This window comes from Trachymyrmex cornetzi, unplaced genomic scaffold (genome assembly GCF_001594075.2).
Source record: "Trachymyrmex cornetzi isolate Tcor2-1 unplaced genomic scaffold, Tcor1.1 scaffold335, whole genome shotgun sequence".
Taxonomy (NCBI): domain Eukaryota; kingdom Metazoa; phylum Arthropoda; class Insecta; order Hymenoptera; family Formicidae; genus Trachymyrmex; species Trachymyrmex cornetzi.
Window position 1 is genome coordinate 615,531 of NW_017298058.1, and position 23,014 is coordinate 638,544.

The following is a 23,014-nucleotide window of genomic DNA, read 5'->3' on the forward strand; positions in this document are numbered from 1 at the left end:
ATTTTACTAAATTAATTACATTAAGAATAAATTGATTTTTCGAATTCGAAAACATGCCCAGACAGCACAGAATATTTATGATAAATATTTATTAATATTCAATTTTTTAAATGTTGCATAAATATTACATACATATTTTATATAAAGCTTTATTTGAAATATTATTAAAATATAGACTAAGTATTTCATGTAATATTTATGGTAAATATAAATATTTCTAACAAGTATTTTTTACCTGAATTATAATATCTCATTAAGTATTTTCATAGCATTTAAAATAACATTTACAATAACATTTACAATAAATATTTCATAATATTTATAATAAATGTTTATAATCTGTGCAATCCAAGACCACAAAAATATTGTGTGCTGTCCGGGTGGTATATTTTAATGAAATTTTTTTAATTGATTTATTTCTTGAATTGGAATGATAAAAACTTGTGATCGTATCAGACTATATTTGAAACACAATTTCAGAAACGACTTAAATATACGGAAAAATTATTAAGTAAAGTTAAAAATTCTCGGACTGTGTAGACTTTGATCAGAGGTATCCAACAATATACATATTCTGAACGTCCATTTCTTTAAATCAGTTACGCTTTATGATATATTCAGAGATGAAATTATTTCAATATATCAGTGGATGCTGGTTCAATTCCACTATAGTAAGATAATCCGTTGTTCAGGTGATACTGAACCGCGATAATAAAATTATTCTAAAGGTTAGCTAATTCTATTTCGCCATTCAGAAATAGGAAAAGTAGAAATGTAAATTTCAATTTAGATGAGTAATTCATATTATAATATATATATATAGCGAATTGATATACAATAAAAATCGGTTACAGATTTACGATTTTATGTAAAGATTATTTAGTAGCAAAAAGAGCAATTAATAGTAATACAGAGTATGAACATACATTTCACATGTCCCGCAAGAGTTGATATGTTGTATTTTGTACCACACAAGTGTACATCGTTATATTCTCATTGCATAAATAAGATCATACAATATTTCAGTGCTTGCTATTTTTTATTATATATAATCATACAAAATTATATACACAATTTAAAAAATTTACATAAATTTTATTCAATTAACACACTTTAAACTTAAGTATAGCTGAGCAATAATTAATTGATAAACAAAACTATGTAATTACATTCTTCAGTACATACTTTGTTAAGTTCCGAAGTATGCAACTCATTGCGATGTAAGGCACTATAATCTAGTGCTTAAATAAATATATTAGATCTGTATAAATAAGTTACACCACTTTCATGATTGGAAGTGTTATCGTCGTAATTAATTCTTTAAGAATAGTTGTGATTTGCAGGTTGTATAATATACAATAGGAAACTGTTATAATAGAATACAATGCGTGATACAAGATAAATAAAATATCTTGAAAAATATGTATACGTATTTAATATAATTCAAAGAAAAGTACACTTAATTATAATTACATATTCATCTTTGTTTTCGGTTTTATAACATACTGAGAATTCACTACATTCACTATTTTTCTTCTGTAAGAATAATTCGATAATTGTACTCTCATGATTCATATGATTTGTTTGTTGTCAGTTCATTACTATAATGGTACTTCGCTCTCCTGAGTGTAACTCTTTACCCTGCTGAATTTAAGAGGTGGATATCTACCACCAATCGGTGACGCCCTGAATTCCCTTACAGATGGTTCCTTTAGACAAATCTTCGCTTCCTGTCCATTTTTATATTTTGTGAAAATACTGTAGCTGATCCATTTCAATTGCGAGTTTACTCTTCTATGATGATTCTGTATCTCAAATTCCTACGATTACATGTATGGGAAAATGTATTAACTGATTTTTGATACATAATATTCAATAATATTCAGATATATTTATTACTTACGATATGAAACGTTTGTTCGCCACTATCATGCACCGGTTCTCTTTTCTTTCTTCTGTAGAAATTGATTCCTTTAGTTTCTTGTCTTTTCAACACAAGTGTCACATAATTATCATGTAATCGAAAATGACCAATTAGAACTGATGGGTTGCGTGGTATGCGATTTCGTAAGGAATTTACACAGATTTGAGCTTCCTCAGTCGATGTCAACATTAAAACTCTTCCTTCGGGAAAAAATCTAAGTGCAAGAAAAATATTGTGAGAAATTTGTCACTTTGAATGTCATAACATGATAGCAAGAAAATTGAATCTTTGCAGATATTACAATAATGTTTTTATATACCTCAGGTACCGGAAATATTCAACGAGATGCCATGGTCTGTAAAAACGGTCTTGGAAATTATTTTCTCCATCGCGTATGTAACTTGTTTTATTGATATAACATCCGTTGTATCTTAATCTAGGCCGTTTCAAGTACATATCCCTCCATGATTTGTATTTCGGTTCGCAAGTACCACAGTTTACACCCCATACCCTATTGAAAACAATTCCAATTTAACAACCAATAATCACGCTATCTTTCAATATTTACCTAACGCATGCAAGTCGCCAGATCTCCGTGTCTCGTGCAGATATATAAAATCCACGGCATACTCTTGAAAACATTTCTAACGATCGAAAATCCAGTTCAGAAGACACAACCCATCTCAGAATGTAAAGCACTATCTCCATAGGTAATGCAGAGATATGTGTTGTCTGAAATACATAAAGAAAATGTCGAATATAGAATGTAGCACATTTCAATTACAACCCTGGATAAATACATCGTACATTTAAAATTACAACATAAAGGTTAAAAATAATATACTTACACTTTGTTCGAATTTTGGGAAACATACACATTGATTGCGGTTTACAATTTTAGACAACTTCAAAAATAAATCAGTTTCTTCTTCATCAACTTCATTATGATTTTCGCTGTCATTGGTAGTTGAAAAATCATTGTCTAGTGTATCAAAACAATCATCAGCATCGAATCTGTCTCTTGCTTTTGCTTTTGTTGATTCATACAAACGTACTTCAATATCAGGAACTAATTGTACCGCACGCTTATAAAACTGAATTGCCTCATAAAACTTTCTGCTTTGTTCGTGTTCAATACCTTTAAGAAATAAATTCTTTGCCTGAAACAAGAAATATATTTTTGAAGAAACGTTATAAAAGTTCAAAACTTATTTCGACAATAATTACTATACCTTGCTTTCGATAGAAGCTTCATCATTTGCGACCTCAATATTAGGCTGATTTGGTGAATACGTCTTTGATGTATCACGCTTAGGTGATATCGTTAACTCACGTTGCCATTGTTCCCTGAAAGATGTTAAGGTATCCTCAATGTTTGTTCCTTCTTGCAAAGAAGACGCCTCCTGATCATCGCCTTCATCCGTATCATTGCTAGATTCACTGCAGTGGTTCTGTCAATGCATAAAGTAATAAGTAGATGCTAAGTGTTTAATTATATGAATTTATTAATACAAATTTAATAAAGATCTCTTATAGAACATAATCTTTATGTAGGTCAACTGTTTGAAATATTATTAAGTACAGCATCAAACAGTACATATTATATTATAGGTATTATATAATAAAATGTTTTCTAAACACACAGAGAGAGAATTAGTAAACACAAATCTGCATCTATATAAAATAATTTTAATCTACATATTTATCCAAAATAATCTAGGATACATTTACGTAAAATTAATAGTATACAAATAAATTCTTGAAAGATATGAAAAGCAAATGTAATCAGTACATGTAATTATAAGAAATGCGACATGAAGGTTTCATAAGAAAAGATCAATTCTTAAAATAAAAGGTAAAAAAATTCGAAAGCTAATTATATGTTCTAGTACTAAATTAAGAAATTTGTAAACAGCGTGGTCAATCAACTTGATTTCGAAGAGACTCATTCGACGAAATGACGCAACATATTGCGGAATGGTATCGGCTGTCCGGTCAGAGGTTAGCCCGCCACCAATTACTCCGGCATTCGATTACGTGCCTGCCTCGCGACGACAGTGACGGACAATTACGTTCTCACGTACCATTTTTTCTTCCTATTCAATCTCGACGGCTTTCTTCCCTCAGCGCATGTACTCTCGGTCGGAAAAGCGCACGACACAGCGAAAGCACAATTTCGCCAATAGTACCGCCGCCATGGTTCTCGCCTTTCTGCGTTTCTCATCGAGGAAGGCGAAGGTCGTTGCGCGACCGACGTGCGTACCGTTCGATGCGGCTTCGACTTCGACATGTACATAATTGCCCTTGTGTCATATGGGTCATAAGTATGTACATACCGCTGCAATTCATAATTAATCATTGCACTCGTAGCAAAAGTTTATCATAAAAATGACATTCGCTGAATTCTAAAATCTACTTTGTATCTGTTGTTGCCACACAATGTAGATTAATTTTATCTCGCTATTTACTCTCTATCACTTTTCTAATTATCAGAACTAGGAAAAGATAAATAGTAAGTTGTTAAGTCGAGATTAATCTGTTGATGGAAATGGACATTAATGAATTTTAACTTCAGCAAGTGGACGTCTAGAAGATTTCTTTTGTAATTTTTATAATTCTTTTTTATTTAAATATATTTAATTTTCTAAGTATGTATTGAATCAAAAAAAATTTGGTTATATACATTTTTAGAAAATGTACATTTTTTTCAAAAGAATCTTTATTAGTCCAAATCTTTATCCAAAACAATACATATTCTAATGAAAATTTTTCTCAGAACCTTTCATTTAATTCTTCAGAATTGTTGTAATTTGTAAATCTTACAATTTTTTAGAATTTTTTAATAATATTATAATTTTTAAAAAATTTTTCAAATTTTTTATACAACTTTTGGAACACTTTTCAGAAGTGCTGAATAAGTTTACATACTTTTTTCTAAAAGTCTTCATATATATGTGAATTCTAAAAGATTCTAAAATTTCTTATTCTATAATTTTTAATAAAATCTTATAAAAATACATAATAAAGAATGGCTCAGCAGATTTAAATAAAAGAAATAACAATAAGAATAGAACGATCCAAATCAAACAAAATTTAATGTAAATATAATACAGTTGACATTAAACATAAAAATAAAACAAGATCAAAATATATGTCTACCTAAAACTAACGCTTCGACCACCTTCAAGTCATTTTCAAAATGAGTTTTAGGTAGATATATATTTTGATCTTGTTTTATTTTTATGTTTAATGTCAACTGTATTATATTTACATTAAATTTGTTTTATTTGGCTCATAATTACTCTTATTGTTATTTCTTTTATTGAAATCTTATAAAATCTGAACAAATTTAAGGTATTTTTTCACAAATTATAAAATGAGAATAAATAGAATCTTAGAAATCTTATAATTAAAATATTTTAGAATTTACATATATAAAACATTCAAAGAGAAGACTTTCTCAGTATTTAAAATACTAAAATTTTTGTCAGAATTTTTATATGAATTGGTGGAACATTGAAATACTGTATTTCAATGTTCCACCAATTCATATAAAAATTTTGACAAAAATTTTCATAAGAGTATCGCCATCGATATATCGAGCCAAGAAGATAATAGTGATATTGTTTTGGAAAGGTGCAATTCGTGTTAATTTTCTTTCAAAAAGATTGTGTACAATAAGAGTAGAGCGAGATCGGTACTTAAGTACTGTATTTACAGTACCCTCGTATTCGAATGTCAGCCACGTGACACGTAAGTACTCATCCGAAGTAACTTATCCCCATTTCCCTCCCTTTCCCAACGCGCGGGAACGCGATGGAAATGGGTCACGAGAACGCAGCGGTATTCAAAGGAGCCGATCCGCGACGACCGAAAGCGGCGAGACGCAGCTGGTGGACAGTGAACCTGCCACCTGCACATGTAACTTATACATACATACGTGTGTTAACACCGGTGGGGTACGTGACCCCACCTCCAACGCGAATCAGGGACTATCACTACCTACCTACCTACCTATTCAGGAGATCATCTTCCCGAGTAAAAGCCGAGTACTGAACGAGCGTGGGCACAGACAGCATCATGCGCTTGGTGAGTACGAAACCATTCATTCACTGATCAGCTTTCCCGCTTAGTGAACTTTCCTTTGATTTTCTCTTCTTTTTTTTTGTTTCTTCCGTAACATCTGTATCGATTTCTTCTTGCTCCATGATGTAAGAAGATGTGCCCTTTTTTTTTTCTTTAACATCATATTCTTGCTGTTCTCTTCGCGGTGGTGGATTACGTATTCTCGTGCCAAGTGACAGTGACTCGAATAATGTCAATCTCGTTGAGTGCGAAGTGATTGGATCGAGGTTTAGGAAAACTCAAGGGAAAACTTTATGTGGTGACGCTATTGTAATGTCGTGAAGCCAAACTACCCAGACAGCACAGAGAGTTCAAAAAGAATTCAGTTTGTTATGTCATCAATTTAGAATTCATTTTCAGACACAAAAAGAATTCTTTTTCTGAACAATTCTGAAAAGAATTCTTTTTGTATTTGAAAATGGACTCGAAATTGATGACAAAAGACTGAATCCTTTTTGTGCTATCTGGGTATCTGTTATGGAACATATCGGTCGGAATTATTCCGTTTTCTTTAGAAAACACAATAGAAATCTAGGTAATAATTGAATAATTCCTATCGGAAGCCATTCCGACCTTGTTCCATGATAGGTGTCCTGGGTATGCATTAGAGACTGAAAATTGCCAATTGAAGATTAAAATTTGACAAGAACGAAAATTAAAATTATTAAAATTAAAATTATTTATCAAATTCTAATCTTCAATTTGCAATTTCCAATGCGTAGTCTAATGTGATCTTAAAGTCTGTGACACTTTACGCATTGGAGACTGAGGATTGTGAAGATTAGAGATCAAAATTCAACCAGGCAGATAATTTTAATTTTAATCCATTTTGTGTTCTGATTGGCTGGATTCTAATCTTCAACTTACAATCATTGATCTTCAATGCGTAGTGCGACACGAGTTTAAAGCTCCTGTTTCCTCATCACTGCTATCTCAGTTTGAGTGACGTTAGAAGCGAGAAAAAAATTCTCGCAAAAGTCATATTTAAATAGAAATATTTTTTGATGAAATAATATTTTTAATCAATACAAAAGACATTTTTAATGAATATCAAAAACTCTTTTTTTGTTTTGGAGAAAAAGTAAACCATATTTATTTCTGTGTATTAATAATTTGACTGTTTGTGATCTGTAAACATAGCTTATTCATTTTTAATTATGCATTATTTATTTCCAGATATGTTATTTATTAATTAACGAAACAAAAAGGAAGAATATATTTTATGAGTCGGTTCTATCGATTGTAAGTGTTGTTTTGTTGAAACATATTTTTTTTAATCCATTTTGCAAAAATTTTTATTGTGTATTTTCCCGCTTCTGATGTCACCATCTAAAATAATAGTGAGTGAACAAGAATCTTAAAAAATACGTATAATAAATAATACGAACGAAAAGTAATCGAATACTATATAGTAATCGAGATAGTCTCGACAGGTTTCAATTAAGATATCTCGACAAAAAAAAAACTAATATCGTACGTTAAATTTTTTCTCATTTTTTCTTCGTTAAGCGAGACAACCGATAATCCAAGCTAACTTAATAAAGTTGTCATACATGACAAAATTAAATGCTATTACTCAGTGATAGCAGTCCTTCCGCAAGTAATTCTAATACGTGCTAAATGCGTACACATTGATACTCAAGTAGAGATACTTGAGTTTCTATCTGCGAAGAAACCTACGGTGTGAGCATTTCACGGTGGCCACTTTCTTCTTCCATCATATGTTTCGCGACTTCCAGATTCGCTAGTGTACATATTGTACGGGCTTTTCTATTTAACAGTTTTCGATAGCTGTTTATAATGAATCGTTTGTTTGGTTAGCCCGATTTTTCGCGCTATCCTATTGTGTAATATTTCCTGCAAATATTAATTTGTCACTTTCAATGAAAATACGCTACTGTATGTAGAAAGTTATCGACAGCAATTTATGATTCAATACGTAATGTCGATATCGTGTAATATGAAAAATAACATACTGTGAATATCAGCCACGTTTCAGATTTATAAATCAAATAAGAGAAACAATCCTATTTTTGGTTAAAGTGGATGGTGATGCTTGATAATGTTTATATACATTTGCAAATATCTCCTTATACCTCGGCAGTCAAATTGATAAGACGTGTCTGCACAAAATGAGATCCAATATCGCATATGAAAATGTACATAAATACTATAGTATATTGTAATTATAGATTTCCTTAGTATTTTCGTATATGATATTTTTTTAGAATAAGGCTTCAGATTCGATTCCCGACTGATATTTTTTGCAATAAGTTCTTTGCAGTTTTTCAAGATCCTTGTTATTGGCTGCGTTCAGCAAACTCAACAGTTGAGTGAGCGCTCGCTGTTATTGGTGTATTCTTTTAGATCGTCTAACCAGATTTTAGATCTAGAAGAATATATCAATAGCAGCGAGCGCTCACTCAACTGTTGAGTCTGCCATTATCATCATTAAATTGACGATCAATGTAATTTGAAGCTGGATATTCCAACTTCATTTTATGATTGCGTTCCAACTCCGACAAATTGATTCAGCACGCGGTTTATGTAACTGCAAAATGTATTTGCAAATTTGCATATGAATATTGCCAAACGTGCGCTTTGATTGAAAATAGGATGGAAAATAGGATCTCTCATGATTCTTATCGGTCCCTATTTTGTAACTTTTAATAACAATGTCAGTGCCATTACATTGTCGTTGCATAGCTCTTTTATCATGTATAAAATCTGCGTAACGAGAATGTAACAATAATGATATTATCATTAAGAGTTACAGAATAAGCGGTCTAATTTTACTTATGATTATTTATATTTTTATTTATATTATTATTTATTATTGCACAGTTATGTTGTACTTTTTAATATATTCTTAATTAATGGTTAATTAAAAAATTGCTTTGCTTTTTTCACCTACTTTTATACCTACTTTTTATCTACCAATGCTGTGTGTGTATATAAATATTAATAAATTAATATAAAAATATGTATTTTAGATTAAAAAAGACATTGATTTAAAAATTAATATTTAATTTATTTGCTGAAAAACTAATGTTTTCTATTTTTTGAAGTCTATAAAGTACCTCAAACTTTAAAATCTAAAGCATCAATAATTTTGCTTTTGGAAACAACTTTCGCTAATCAGGTAAAAATTCGTGACAAACGCTAGTAAACATTAATTTCATCTTCGTTTTTAAGGCCATTCTATAACGGTGCTGCTTTCGAGATTAATTCAAAAAACGCAGAAACTAAATATAGTTATTTTATAGTCACTGATTCGAATAAAGAGGTTGATCCTCTCCGCAGTCTCCGCAATTTATGTACGCTGTCGGCGTCCACTTTACGGCAATTCACCGTAAAAGACTAGGCTCATTACCAATCGCATTAATGAATCGACGTGCTCCGGTGCAAGTCTGGACCACTGGATCAATTTCTACTTGCTCGCGAATCGTGCGAAGGCGAAACACGCGAAGCACACGTTGATGGATATGCACTTCTAACGACCCAGTTGTCATGTAGCACGGTCGCGTGTTGCGTTAATTAACATTAGAATTAGAGTTTCACGAGTAGGTTGAAACTTAAGGTCGACGTGCGAGTCATTAGTTTGAAACGATCGAGATTGATCGCTGCACCGTGAAAAAAAGTGAATATGTCGTACACATAAAAAAAGAAAAGGCGAAGAGAAAAAAAATAGTGAAATCTTTCGAATTGAGAATATTAGACTCGTCGCGGTCTAAATGCATACTATATATGGCTCTCTCCTCATATAAGTTCGATCAATGGACCAGGGGAAATATCGATGATATCGTAAACGCGTGTACGTGAGAGTTCATTCGAAATCGGCACAGGGCGCGGCGGAGAAATGGAATCGGTCTGAAACAATCTAATTGACTTGATGGATCGTAAAGGTTTGCATTCAACTCTATAGAATTGTGTGAACGCACATGATAATTTTCTCCGAGTATATCTTGAATGATCAGTTTTTCCGGTTTTCCAATCAACGATCTATAAGCGACGTATCGGCAAAAAGTATCTTCGAGGATCTCTTTCGCGTGAATAGATTATATTTGAGATCCTTCATTTTAATGCACGGTCATGCCGACGGGATACTTCTGGTCGATAGCGCGCGCATTTCGAGAGAAAGTAATTATATCAGGGATTGATGACGTGGAGGGATGGGTGTGGATACCTGTGTCAGAACAGTGGGTTCGATGACCCTCGAAAGCAGATGGCATCTTTTCGAACCACGCGGGAAGAAAGTTTTCTTCTCCTCTTCCACCTTCCCCCTCCTTCATTTCGAAACGACGCAACGATCCATTCTTGAATACGAGATAAATCGGATAAAACGTATTACACGGTAGGCACTTCTTACCAGTTCTTACGAAACGGCAACCGACCATGCCGCCTAGAAGTGCATGGGACCTTCTAATCGAGAACGGCATGCACGTAATAGTAACGGTAGCCAAAGATTCCACCTGCGTGGCCTCTTCTCTGAATAAGAACGATGTTTCCGGATGTTTCATAAGACGCATCGATATCTGGCCGGATCCCGTCCGTCCAACTACGCCAGATATCTACGTGAGCCGTAAATCAATGGCTTCCTTAATAATCGCGAACGTACAGTTTCGCGGTCCGTTGAATCGACGATTTTTTGCGTCGAAAGTGGAAAGTCGCGCACCCACCGGCATCCTTTCGTTCAGATCGCAGATTCTTCATCGGTGTTCATCCCGTGACGCATAAGGTCACGTACGACGTCGAAACAATCGCATTTAACCGCTCGAGGACACTCCCATGTTACGGATTTTTCACGCTTTCCTTCTGGTCGAGCGGATAATAGCTAATTCTATCCTGAACGTAACTTTCCAAGTCTGATTTTTTATCGGATCGCAAAAAGACTTGGTCTATCACGAGTATCATTAGTGGGATTACGTGTACAAAGTATAATGACGAAGAATACTCGAGATTACCCTGGTGAACATTTTTCTCTGAATTTTTTATATAAATTTTCAGAATTTCTATATAATTTTTCAGAATTTCTATATAATTTTATAACTTTTTCACATTTTTTATACGAATTGTAACATTTCTCAGAAAATTTACATCTTTTCTTAGAATTTTTTATATATGTTAATTATGAAATATCGTAAGATTTCTAAGATTTTTTGTAAGTATAATTTCTGATAAAATATTATAAAATCTAAAAAATTTTTAAATATTTTTTTTAAATTATAGGATGAGTAATTTCAGAATATTTCAGAATTCACTTGTATGAGAAATTCTAAGAGAAGATGTAAACTTTCCGAATATTTCTGAGTATTTCTGAAAAATGTTCCAATTCGTATAAAAATCATGAGAAAAATTTTCACCAGGACGTAGAAAAATACTGTATGCAGGTAATAATCACTTGTGTATTTCAAGAATTTCAATTATCATAAATTCACCACAAACATTACATTTATTCAAAATATATTCTGAATTCTAGTATTTCAATCAAGATTATTACATTAAAACAAATTTAATTCGCTTATTATATGTCGTATTATATTCGTTATAAAGTAGTTTCTCTCTTCGCTCAGTTTTATAATATTTTTCAAAAGAAAATAAATACTTCTTTAGAGCACGTAATAATGAATTTTTCTAAAATTTCCGATAAGTATGTTTTAAGATTATTATCAAGAAAAATATTCTTTGTTGAAGACAACCGTTACTTAAAAGGAAGAAAGTAAATTGAATAATCACTTTTCTTAGCGATAGAATAATATTTTTCTGTGTGCATCCTTTGTCTGGTAGACGATCTTTCAAGACTAACGGTCGAAGCATGAGGAAAATAGTGGAGTTTCTACAATAATCTCAGAAGAGGAGATAGAAATCTCAGTAACGGGCTAACCAATTATCGATCTCGAACCAATTTAGATTGATGAACACTTCTGTACTTGGGCTAAAATAACTGTTTCTGTAGAGACGTGGTCCTTCGACGGAGACTTCGACTTTCACTCTGAGCGATATGATACGGCCTATCGCGCCGCGGTTGTACATGCATCGCGTTTAATTGCATTCGAGCGCATCGGTTTATCTTCTCTTGTCATGTCAGGTTTATGAGTTACTCAACGCCAAGGACTCGTTGTATAATCGGTACATGCTTGGTGACATCGCCGAGACGCGCTTTCACGTTTCCCATTTCCGCGTTTCTGTATCCCGTAAATTCAAAATGTGGGAGATGAGATATCTAAGTACATCGTGATAAGCCAACGACGAGAGATGATTACATGTGAGAAAATAAGTCAAAAATGAAATAGATTTTATCGATTGCGCAATTCTTGGGAAACACAACTTCGAACACGGAAAATAGCGCTTTTCTGCTTGTTTTTACACGTATTGTTTCTGCTGAATACGATTGTCAGATGTGAAATCGTCAACTAAGATCAAAATTGATTAAGGATCTATCTTCAGATCTAAATTAACTTCTCGGGCAGCTTGAGTATCATAGGTCCATAAATCTAACAATTTTCCTTGCTTATTATAGGATGTCGTTTGTCCGAGTCTGAGATAAGTAAATTTGTGTCGGAAACGTAATGATGATAATCATGATAATTTAATGACAATATACTTAACTTTTCTTCAGACCTTTCAATCAAAACTTCAATGTAGTACAAGATTACATTATATTAGGAATCGATTCTTCTAAAAAAGTTTTCAGGACCGTTATTACTAGTGTTCTTAATTTTCCAGAAAAATAAAATCGAAGAAAAAATACCGGATTTTTTTCGGTTTTTTTCGAAAAATACGGAAAAATTTGAAAAACACTCTTTTAAAGTGTTCTTAATTTTCCGGAAAAATAAAATCGAGGAAAAAAAATGTGTATTTTTCCGTTTTTTCCGAAAAATACGGAAAAAAACTTATAGTTTTCTTAATTTTCCGGAAAAATAAAATCGAGGAAAAACTTAAATTTCTTCAATTTAAAAAAAAAATACTTTTTTGCTTATATTTGAATTTAATGATAGAATGTTGCTTTAAATTATGTTAAAAAATTATTTTATTAAAAAAATAGAAGATTTGTCTCAAATTTCAAATACAATGAATCATTGTATTTGAAATTTGAGACAAATCTTCTATTTTTTTAATAAAAGATTTGCGATGTATCTTTTAGGTTGCAACCTTTTAGACCCCGACTGTACATTATACACGCGTATACGGGTGTGTATAAAATAAAGAAATAAATTTATGTCACATTACGTGTATGGTTTCTTTTCTTAATATTCAACGCCTTTGCCATGAGAGAGACAGAGAGAGGGGGGGGGGAGAAAAACTTATTCATAAATTCTAAAAAAATTTCTTCAAAGTTAGTTAAAGTTAAAATTGTTAAAAGTAAAAGAAATTTAAATGTTTCTTTTACTTCTTTACTTCTTACTTTTACTCTCTATTACTAAAGTAATATATAAATATATAAATAAAATTATTTAATAAAGAAAAAAAACTGGAAAAATATGGCAAAGAAAAAAACCGAAAAAAACCCGTTTTTTTCCCAAATTTTCCGAGAATTTATTCGGACTAAGAACACTAGTTATTACTTGTTATAACTTTGCGATTTCCGACATAATATGTCTTCGCAAATGACATTTAAACAGAATTTTGCCAGGAATCTGTTAAAAATTTACCATCAATGATGCTATTAACAGTCTTGAGGAATCGTTTAATGACTATAATTTCTAATATGAGCGCCTGAAAAAAAATCTAATAATAGCTGCGAAATGTTGAGTGAAGTAATTCTAATCAAATATTCGGTTAATATAACCAAAAATAATTTTACTTTTCTAAATATTTAATAAGTATTACCAAATGATTGATTATATCATTATATTTGATACTTACTAAATATTTAGAAAATTATTTTCTGTTATATATTAACCGAATATTATTTGGAATTATTTCGTTTAATATTTGGTTACCAGCCTTTTTTTTTCAGTGTATTAATTCAATGCAAAATATTGTTTAACCAAAGATGCCTTTTTTTCGACATTTTAGGAAAAATCTCAAAAATTGGAGAATTCATCAAAAATTAAAAGAAACATTAGGAGTTCAAGAATATGTCGTATGCATTTTCATTAAGAGCGTGAGAAGAGCTATTATCTTAACGCGAGGAAACGTTGTTATTTTGTATTACGCGCGCATATAATTAGTTGCAAATTTACAAGCGCGCTTTTCCTGCGTTCGATATGTTCATCAGGAAGTTTCGCAGTCGATGTTATACGGTGAGAAAAATGCGGCCGGGCGTGTTGCCGCTCGGGCGATGTTGCGTCAAACCGATTCGTCGTAATCCAGCACAAAAGCCGAGAGGCTGGAGTCTGTAACTGACGGCAGTCTCTTAATGCCTGTCACGCCGCGGCAAGAGTACACCGAGGTAAAGCAAGTTCACGAGCGTTGCGCATCCTCGACATACTGCCGAGTGAAAGTGCCGCCTGCTCTCGAGGTTTCTTCTTCCTTATCTTCTGACTACTTCTACCGCGCCAGCAGTGTTATTGCGAGCCGGATCAACGTGACGAGTTCTCTCACGCTGTTTCCCCACTCCGATCGCGCACGGCGTGAAAAGTACTTCTCTTCGATTAACGCGACAGGTTTCTCGGTATCCCTTTTATCATTCACGTGCTCTGTTTGTAATCACTCATTTGTAATCATCAATTTTGTTAAGCACGGGGAAAAATGTTTGGTTGAATAATTGGAATTCTGGGGTGGAAAATGAACGATCTAGAATTCTGGTTAAAAGTCTGTTAAATTTTTAGTTAAATCTACTAAAATTCTAGTAGATTTAATCAGAATTCTGAATCGTTCATCTTCCACTCTAGAATTTCAGTTGATTCAATTAAACATTTTTTTTCTGTGTGATTTTAGCCAGATACACACACACACAGATTGAAATTAATTCTATTTTTAATAAAATTATTTTCAAACATATATCTAATTGAATTTTTAATTTTCTGCGTATAGACTTCTAGTTCCTACTTCGTGTTTTTCTTACTATTTAAAAAATTTTTAGATACATCATTAAAATTGTTTTTTCCCTGTATCTATAAGGCTCCATTAATTATAATTTATTATTGATTTATGTCTAGTAATACACGACATAAGAATCCAATGATACATGACTCAAGGTTAATTATATTGTTTGAAAACCGGTTACTTTAATGGCACACTCCATTCCGAATGAAGTAGGACTTAGTAAATGTCAAGATCTGGAAAATGATTATAATAATTGAGACTCGACTGTCTCAATTATTATAATTGTTGATTATCATCGTGAATCAATTAACTTTACAATTGTTAATGTTTGTCTCTCATTATGTATTTAATTGAATCTATTCTGTTTATCAAACATTCAGTTGACAGTTTCACTCGCATGCTATTTAAAACCTGTATCTATGATAGAACGGAATTAAGACGACTTTTGATTCTAAATTAAACTTTTATCGACATTTTAATAACTCAAATATTATTTTAATTTTTATGGCACAGAATTTTAATCCAATGAGACGCATGGCTCGTCTCGTTGGATAATGTTAAATTAATATCACGCGAAATTCGAGGTTTCGTTTGCAATAGCTATCTCCTATCGCGCATTTGTGTTGTCAATTCAGCATTGCAGCTATTTTGTAGGCGGTGAAACTCGCGTTGTAGTCTCCGCAATGGAAAATGACGGGTCAGGAGTTCGCCATGCGAAAATATCCGTAATCAAAGATTCGCGATAACCAAATATGAAATCCTGAGATTTTAACAACCGGTTGTAGGACGGTCTCTCACGCGGGTAACGTCTTCCTATTCGTATGATAGTTTCTTTTCTGGCGCATATATACATATTTATGTGGGTTTCGACTTTTTCGTCGTTGATTAATTAGCGTTTCTGCAATTACGTGCGGTGGGGAGTTACTTAACATGTATCTATAAACCCGTCACGACGGTGATTGCCATGTGTATCAGGCGGGGGCTTCTCAGAGTCGGCGAGTTTCGAAAGTAAAACCAACGTCAAAGGCACTCACGACATGAATCAGTTCTAGCATCCAGGTCGTTATTAAAAGATACGACATCTGTAAGTCCCTTCCGTTTGCATATACGACCTGGAAATTAATGGGAAGCCGGTTTAACACAGGATATATGCTTGTAATATCGGGAGGATGCTTGTTACGAGTTTAGAAAGTTCCCAAAGTTGTCTAGCCGTTGGTATGCGTCGTGCCAACTCCGTCATTTTTACTGTCAATGCTCAGCAAGTTTATAGTCGCGGAGATGGGATATAATTCGGTGTGTGTGCGACTCGAAGTGAACAAAAGGTCTTATGAACATTCTAACGTTCTTACGCCTCCGCGTGTTCGCGCAATACATATATACTCTCATTTTCTAAAGAGATTATGAACAAGGGAACCTCTCGAAGTGTCAAATTCTAATGAAACTTTGTTTACATATAAGTTACGTAAACGGATGAATTTAAAAAATAGTTGCGACCCAAAATCAGTTTCAAAGGGTACAATCATCCCTTATATTCTCTAAGGTCGGAATCAGAGATTGAAGATTGAAATTTGACCAATAAGGACAAAGAAATTTTAACTCTTTTTGTTTTGATTGGCCAAATTTCAATTTTTCAATTTACAATTTCAATCTTCAATGCGTAGTTTAAAACTTTTATGCCTAATTTCTTCACTTTCAAATAAATTGCGGATAACTTTATCCAGGAGATATCTCCATTATAATCTGGGAGATATCTCCTGAATTAAGATATCTAGAGGTAAAGAAATTGGGCATTAAAGTGAATTGTCACTCTAAAGAGTGAAATCTCTCACCTTTAAAGATTAAAAATTGAGCCATTCTTTTTCAAGGCTTTTTCAAGACTTTCAAGTCTACTCGATTTCTGGTTAAATCTATTAGAATTCTAGTATATTTAACCAGGAAATTTTGAACGTTGATTATTTCAATTAGAATTTCAGTAGATTTAACCCGAATTCTGGATCGTTCATTTTCCACCAGAATTTCAGTTAATTCAATCAAACATTTTTTCTCCGTGTACACAAAAGATCTGTTTTTTATTCCTGCATTAGACTGTAGTAGACCTCTCTTTCTCGCTTTCACCAAATATCAAACATATACCTATCTTACTTTAAGTTCCAAAAGTGTATACTAGTTCAGCCACAGAAAACAGATAAAGATTAAAATCAGAATTGGATTCATAAAGTTGTCTTGGAAGTCAAATTAACCATCCAGGCAAGATCGTACAAAGGGAAGAGTACAAGCTTGGGACAATTTTGCTGCGTCATAGCAGCAGCGTTAAACGTGGCAGTTCCCCCGTTTTATTATGTGTAAATTACGGGATGGTTTACAGGCGTCTAATAGACTTTCCCCTTCTGGGCAAAAGTGCCGGCATTTATAAGTGGGCATGTTGCGCGATGAATACATAATTTGATCATTCTTCACGTTTACGTCGTTGACCCGGCGTGTCGTTCCGTTGTTTCCTCCGGGTGTGGTATAACTTTCTTTACAAATGTCAGAGGTACAGTTCTCGTGTATAATACGTGGTTAGCGCCTAATTCTTTTTTTCTTTGTTTACGCACACTTAACACTTAGTGTTAAGTGCGCTGATAAATTTACCGAGGTATTTTCTCCGATTGACGGTTGGCAGGGAGTTATGGTTGACAGTATACTTGAATAATTCTCCTCCTTCATCGTTTTACGATCCGGCGAAAACGGAATTTTCTCGACGCGCATGCGACGCGTCATATTGAAGCTCCCACCGCGGCAATTTGACGAATCGTAATCGGGGTGAAAGTTCAAAACCCACAAATCGCTTCCTATAGATAGCTCGCGGCCTTTCCAGGGCGTAGCCGTTCGTGCTGTCTAGATGGATTACGTTGCAGATTCATTGGAATAAATTCCGCATAAAATCGACAGATCGTGCGATCCTTCGATTAAAATAGCATCCGAACGCTGTCTTGATAATGAATGATCAAACATTACCACGATCCGAAAAGTCTCTCATATTATTCATCGTCTGCACGTGTCTTTATGATGGAAACGAAAGAAACGTGACTATTAAACGTAAAAGCATCATCAAAGGCAGCACTTTCCCAAATTGTCCGTTGATAACTACCTAAGATGGCGTGAAAATAAATAATTATAGGCGTCAAAGTCAAGATGATTATTGTTAATGGATAGAAAAAATTTATTCGCTATATATTATTCGCTATTCATTCTCCAAAAGGCAGTTGAACATAACGCAAAAACGAGTGTCCATCATTAACTTCAATTCTCATAAAACCTTAAAAACAAAAGGAGCATGGAGAAAATTTCTTGAGCACTTTCGATATATTTACTGTTACTTTCATATAATTTAATACCGTGAGAACGTGAAACGTCCCAAAGCTATATTAGTGCTAGACGTTACTCGTCGATACTGGTATATGCAATAAAACTGACGGTACTTCGAAAATTTTATGAGAGTTAAGATGAAGCACGTTCGTGAAGAACTTGAGCGCTTTTATGAATAGTCATCAACGCGCTGGATTTCGATTATTTACGGTAATGTAACAAAGCTTTGAGGCATCTCCATCCGAGTTTCTCTCCACTTAAATATCAAAGTTTATTCCCAAGAGCCGCACATATGCTCTATACACGTGCGTAATTAAAGATACGCGCTTCTAATTGCATTCGAGTACAACAGAAACATAATGGAATCCCCGCCGAGTTCTCGCGTTTATCGTTTCCTTCCTCTTCGGTACTCGTCTCCTTTACCTCTTAACTCATCGAATTACCATCCTAATGTGTGACAAGTAAAGCTTTTACTATCGTAGGATTAACTTTAATCTCGGTTTTATTTATTTTTTATCTTTTTCTTGTAAAAATTAGAAAAAGATAAACAATGAGTTAAACTGAGATTAAAGTTATCGTAAGATTAACCTTAATCTTGGTAATCAATGCAAGATTAACTTTAATCTTGGTTAAATTTATTCTCCATCTTTTTCTAATTCTTACAATAGAATTTTAAAAAATGAACAATAAGTTAAACCGCGAAATTAAAATTAATCTTACGTTGTTGGAACCGAGCCTAAGAAGATTGACAAAATTCTAAAAATGTATTTTTTTACTTAGTAATATTATAATATTTATAATACATAATATTAAAAAAACTTTTATATAATCTGCAAAATAATAAGGAAAGCTTACTACACCTGTTATACTCGTTACTGTACACAATTTTCAATCTTCTAAGAATATACTTATATGTGTGCGTGTGAATTTAATTATGCATGCGCGTCTTTTCGGCAGATGTATATGTGTGTTCTCGCGTAATTACATAAAATATGCAAATCGCAGTCTCGCTTGTACGGCTCGAAAGCCATAGGTACGTGTTTACCATGTTTTTAGGAGGAGAAAATCGCCTACGGGCCGTTGTGAATCTTCCACTTCATAACGGGACTCACGGAGATAGACTGAGGCGGACAGAGACTTTAGCTTTCAATCTCTCTCGAATCAATATAGTGAAACCCAGTCATAAATGTTCATTTTTGTGTCATCAAAATCTCGTCAATATCATCGCATTTAATCAATTTTGCTACTGGTTTATCTCTTCCCTAACGATGCATTAAAAGACTCCAAGATAGTGATTGAAGAAATCGATCTATTAGCGACTTATAGAGGCAAATTTTGCTACAACAATTTAGCGTAATCGCACAATTAAAAAAGTATCGAGACTTAATAATTATTAATAAACGTCATCTACGTAATACTGCATTGTCTCAATATTTTATTATAATGTTTCAGGTAGCCATAACAATTTTAGTAGCAGCAGCCTGCCTCAGTCTGGCTAGGTCTCAGAAATCTGAAACCTCAGCTAAGACTCTCGAAATTCCACCGCCTCCAGTCAAACTCGACAAAAACTTGAGGCAAGCGTTGCTGAAAGCGCTGACGGAACTAGAAGCTGAATCTGCGGAACACCGAAAGGATGAAGACGAAAAAACGCTCATTATGACTATTGAAAAATCTTTCGATGAAGTGGTGAAGAAGAATCTAAATAAGAACATCGGCGTGATACCGAAAGGTTCCTTTTCATTCGATAATTTTCCAGGAGATGAAGAAACCCTCAATGAGGAGAAACTGCAAAATTCGAGCTTTCTCGAGTCAAAGAGGTACGTTTCCTCGAGTTCGCCGGGGATGATAGAAAAGGCGAGTCACGACGACGCCAGGAGCTACCACGTGCAGAACGTGGGTCCGTCAGATAAAAGTACAACGCCTCGAACTGAATCTATAGAGGATTCGCTGGAAATAAAGAAAACTTCCGCGAGCTCGCCCACGGTTAGCAAGATTGATAGTATCACGCTGAAACCGTTTACGCAATTATCAGAGAGCTTGGCGCAAAGCGCCAGCAACGGAATTACCGGCGCCAGTGCGCTAATTGCACCAAAACCGACCGCATCTAGTCCAACAGCTCCGTTTAGCAATGTTACTTCGTCTTTTAGCACTAATAAGGAAAAACTTAAGGCGGAGGAAGTGAAAATTCTCCAGGCGCCTCTGGTAGCGGCCTTTACGGTGCAACAGGATGAACTTGGTATACCGAAGAGCGTTGTGCCAATTTACAGACAATCAGGCGATGGACAGGCTCTGACTCTTCAGGAACAGTTGGAGTTCAAGCAGAAATTACTGGAGCAACAGCTGGTGGAGTTGCAACAACAACAGATCCAACAAACGCAGTTTCTCATCAGGCAACGTCAACTTTATGAACAGCAGTTGAGACAGAAGCAGCAGCAGCAACAACAGCAGCAGCAGCAGCAGCAATTATATCTTCAAGAACAGGCTAGAATCAAACACTTGGAGGAACAGACTAAAATCAAACAATTGGAGGAGCAGCGCTTGAAGCAGCTGGAGGAGCAAAGGATCTACCGTTTGCATCAGCACAATCAGTTTCCATTGCTGCAGAAACCGCACGTCTTCGAACAGTCGAATGTATTGTCGCTTCAGCCACCTCTGGAACCTACCATTCATCTTCAACCGAGCTTATCTCTAGAAGTTCCCAGCATCGCGGCGCCTCCATTATTCCGCACGAATTATCAGGAGCAGGTACATTTCCAACAGTTCCGTCAGCAACCACAAGTCCAACTTCAACAACCACAGCCCCAACTTCAGCATCAGCAGCGATTGCAACAGAATTTCGTTACATTTCCTAACACGGGTGACTTCCAACCACCCGTAGCACCAGCTACCAGATTTAACAGACAGGAGGCCTTTAATGCAGTCGGCAATTTCGGTTTTAATCTGGATAACAAACAACCGCCTCCGTCGAGGAACGCGGTCAATTTCAACGTGATATCAAGGAACCCTAATACGTTCGTTTACAATCCTTACCTGCAGTTCAAGCAGATCCCAAGAGCGCAAACGCCCGCCAAGCAGATTCAGCGTTTGCTTTATCAGTCGGGAGTCGCTGGCGATTTAGGAAATGTACAGGGCCAAGGTGGCGAGGACCTCAACATCGTGTCTAAGGTACTAGCGCTGAATGTTGGCGCGTTGCCCACACACAACAAGAACTATCAATATATTACGAATAATCGCGGCAAATTGGGCAGCGCGTGAATAGACAGATAAACGTATCGATGTAAAACTTCGACGAGTCGTGTAAAATCACTACAAGACGATATTAGCAAGGTGAAATCGAGCTCTCTCTTTTTCTCTCTGTCCCTCTGTCTCTTCGATCTTCCTCTCATGCTTGTCTCTTACGACCCTCATTCGCATCTTCCTATCTTCATCTATTCTTATATAAGTCCTTTAATTTCTCGAACCTTTGATGGCATTGATATACACGTACACTGATGACAAATACATACACATATACATACATATATACACGTACACATAGAGAACATAGTTATTTATAGCTCGCGAGAGGACGGAGGATGACTTGGTAAGTTCAATAGTACGTATACGCGAGTCATGACGATAGTAACCTTGAATACCAATATCCAAGTGAAATCGAATCGTTGCGAATCATTTTGCCCTCGGTGAGTTACCTCTGCGAAATTTTACTCTCCGTCATATTTCGATCCGATAGATGCGTGAGGCAAACATAATAGAATATAGCGGCATCAGGGAGGGAAAAGAATTGGCATAACGAGGAAGTTATTCTCTTAGCGAGAATATAATGGTATTAATTACGATTGTATGTATTTTACAACAAGGGCCTGCCAATGTAACGGCGTATCCGATTACGCAAGTTCGCATTTAATTTGCGACGTAAACACTGTACATAATTGTGTGACTCCAGCTCCACTTCCTTATCCATTTCGATTTTCTCTTCCATTCTTGATACGGCGCCCGCGACGTGAGCACTGCCAGTTTCGTTGATAATAGCAAGAGCACTCTCGACGGCGGAGAACACGAAGAAGCACGTAATCATAAAACGTAATCATAACCGTAGCAATAAGCATATTTATGTTAACAGGAGGAGGATTAATCTATGCGCTTGACATGACACGAAAGAAGGCGAAAATCTCGCCGGACTCGCATTAGTTATTACGTTTCACTTGGATTTGATCATAATTAAGTTTAAGAAAGAAAAATGTCTCGTAATTTAGTCTCCGCTCGCAAATTTCCCAAAGCCATTTACAATATTTGTCAAGTTAAATAGCTCCATAATGTTATATATTATCGCTTATGCCAAATTTCTACTAATATGTGTACCTAACGGATTATTTATAATATTTATATTCTAAGAAAAAAATTAAATTTCGTATAATGTATACAGTAAAAGATATTTTGTATTTGTGTTGGAAACGGTCCATTCGAGTCCTTGTTAAAGTTTTGTGTGCAATTTTTAATACATTTGAATGTTAATTTAATATAATGTAATATATTATCTAAATATTTTTTTGTTAAATTGTTCCAACATTTCTTAGTAACACAATTTATGAGTGAATAAATAAAATAATGTATAAGATAAAAATAATA

At 34.4% G+C, this 23,014-nt stretch overlaps 2 protein-coding genes across 3 annotated transcripts; one reads left to right on the forward strand and one right to left on the reverse strand.

The window, feature by feature from the left end:
• Nucleotides 1–1,487: 1,487 nt before the first annotated feature.
• Nucleotides 1,488–4,222, reverse strand: LOC108763036 (F-box only protein 9). Its single transcript, XM_018510326.1, has 7 exons — nucleotides 4,009–4,222; nucleotides 3,157–3,375; nucleotides 2,773–3,084; nucleotides 2,493–2,656; nucleotides 2,244–2,435; nucleotides 1,904–2,138; nucleotides 1,488–1,820 (listed from the first exon to the last, which is right to left on the reverse strand). The coding sequence occupies exons 1-7, from the start codon at nucleotides 4,009–4,011 to the stop codon at nucleotides 1,602–1,604; spliced, it is 1,344 nt and encodes a 447-aa protein (XP_018365828.1). The 5' UTR covers nucleotides 4,012–4,222; the 3' UTR covers nucleotides 1,488–1,601.
• A 1,721-nt stretch (nucleotides 4,223–5,943) lies between these two features.
• On the forward strand, nucleotides 5,944–22,742 carry LOC108763024 (putative uncharacterized protein DDB_G0294196). Of its 2 annotated transcripts, XM_018510312.1 has the most exons (2): nucleotides 5,944–6,013; nucleotides 19,841–22,742. In XM_018510312.1, exons 1-2 carry the CDS (start codon nucleotides 6,005–6,007, stop codon nucleotides 21,641–21,643), a joined length of 1,812 nt encoding a protein of 603 aa, XP_018365814.1. In that variant the 5' UTR covers nucleotides 5,944–6,004; the 3' UTR covers nucleotides 21,644–22,742. The 2 variants fall into 2 exon arrangements, with proteins under 2 accessions (XP_018365814.1, XP_018365815.1); XM_018510313.1 differs by lacking the exon at nucleotides 5,944–6,013 and having other exon boundaries at nucleotides 19,832–22,742.
• The last annotated feature ends 272 nt before the right edge of the window (nucleotides 22,743–23,014 follow it).

Bases quoted from the DNA above. Each gene is read 5' to 3' on its own strand.
- LOC108763036 (XM_018510326.1), bottom strand. The intron at 3,085-3,156 runs GTATAGTAATTA...TTCTTGTTTCAG, and splicing joins AAGCTTCTATCGAAAGCAAG to GCAAAGAATTTATTTCTTAA. The intron at 2,139-2,243 runs GTATATAAAAAC...TCTTGCACTTAG, and splicing joins GAATATTTCCGGTACCTGAG to ATTTTTTCCCGAAGGAAGAG.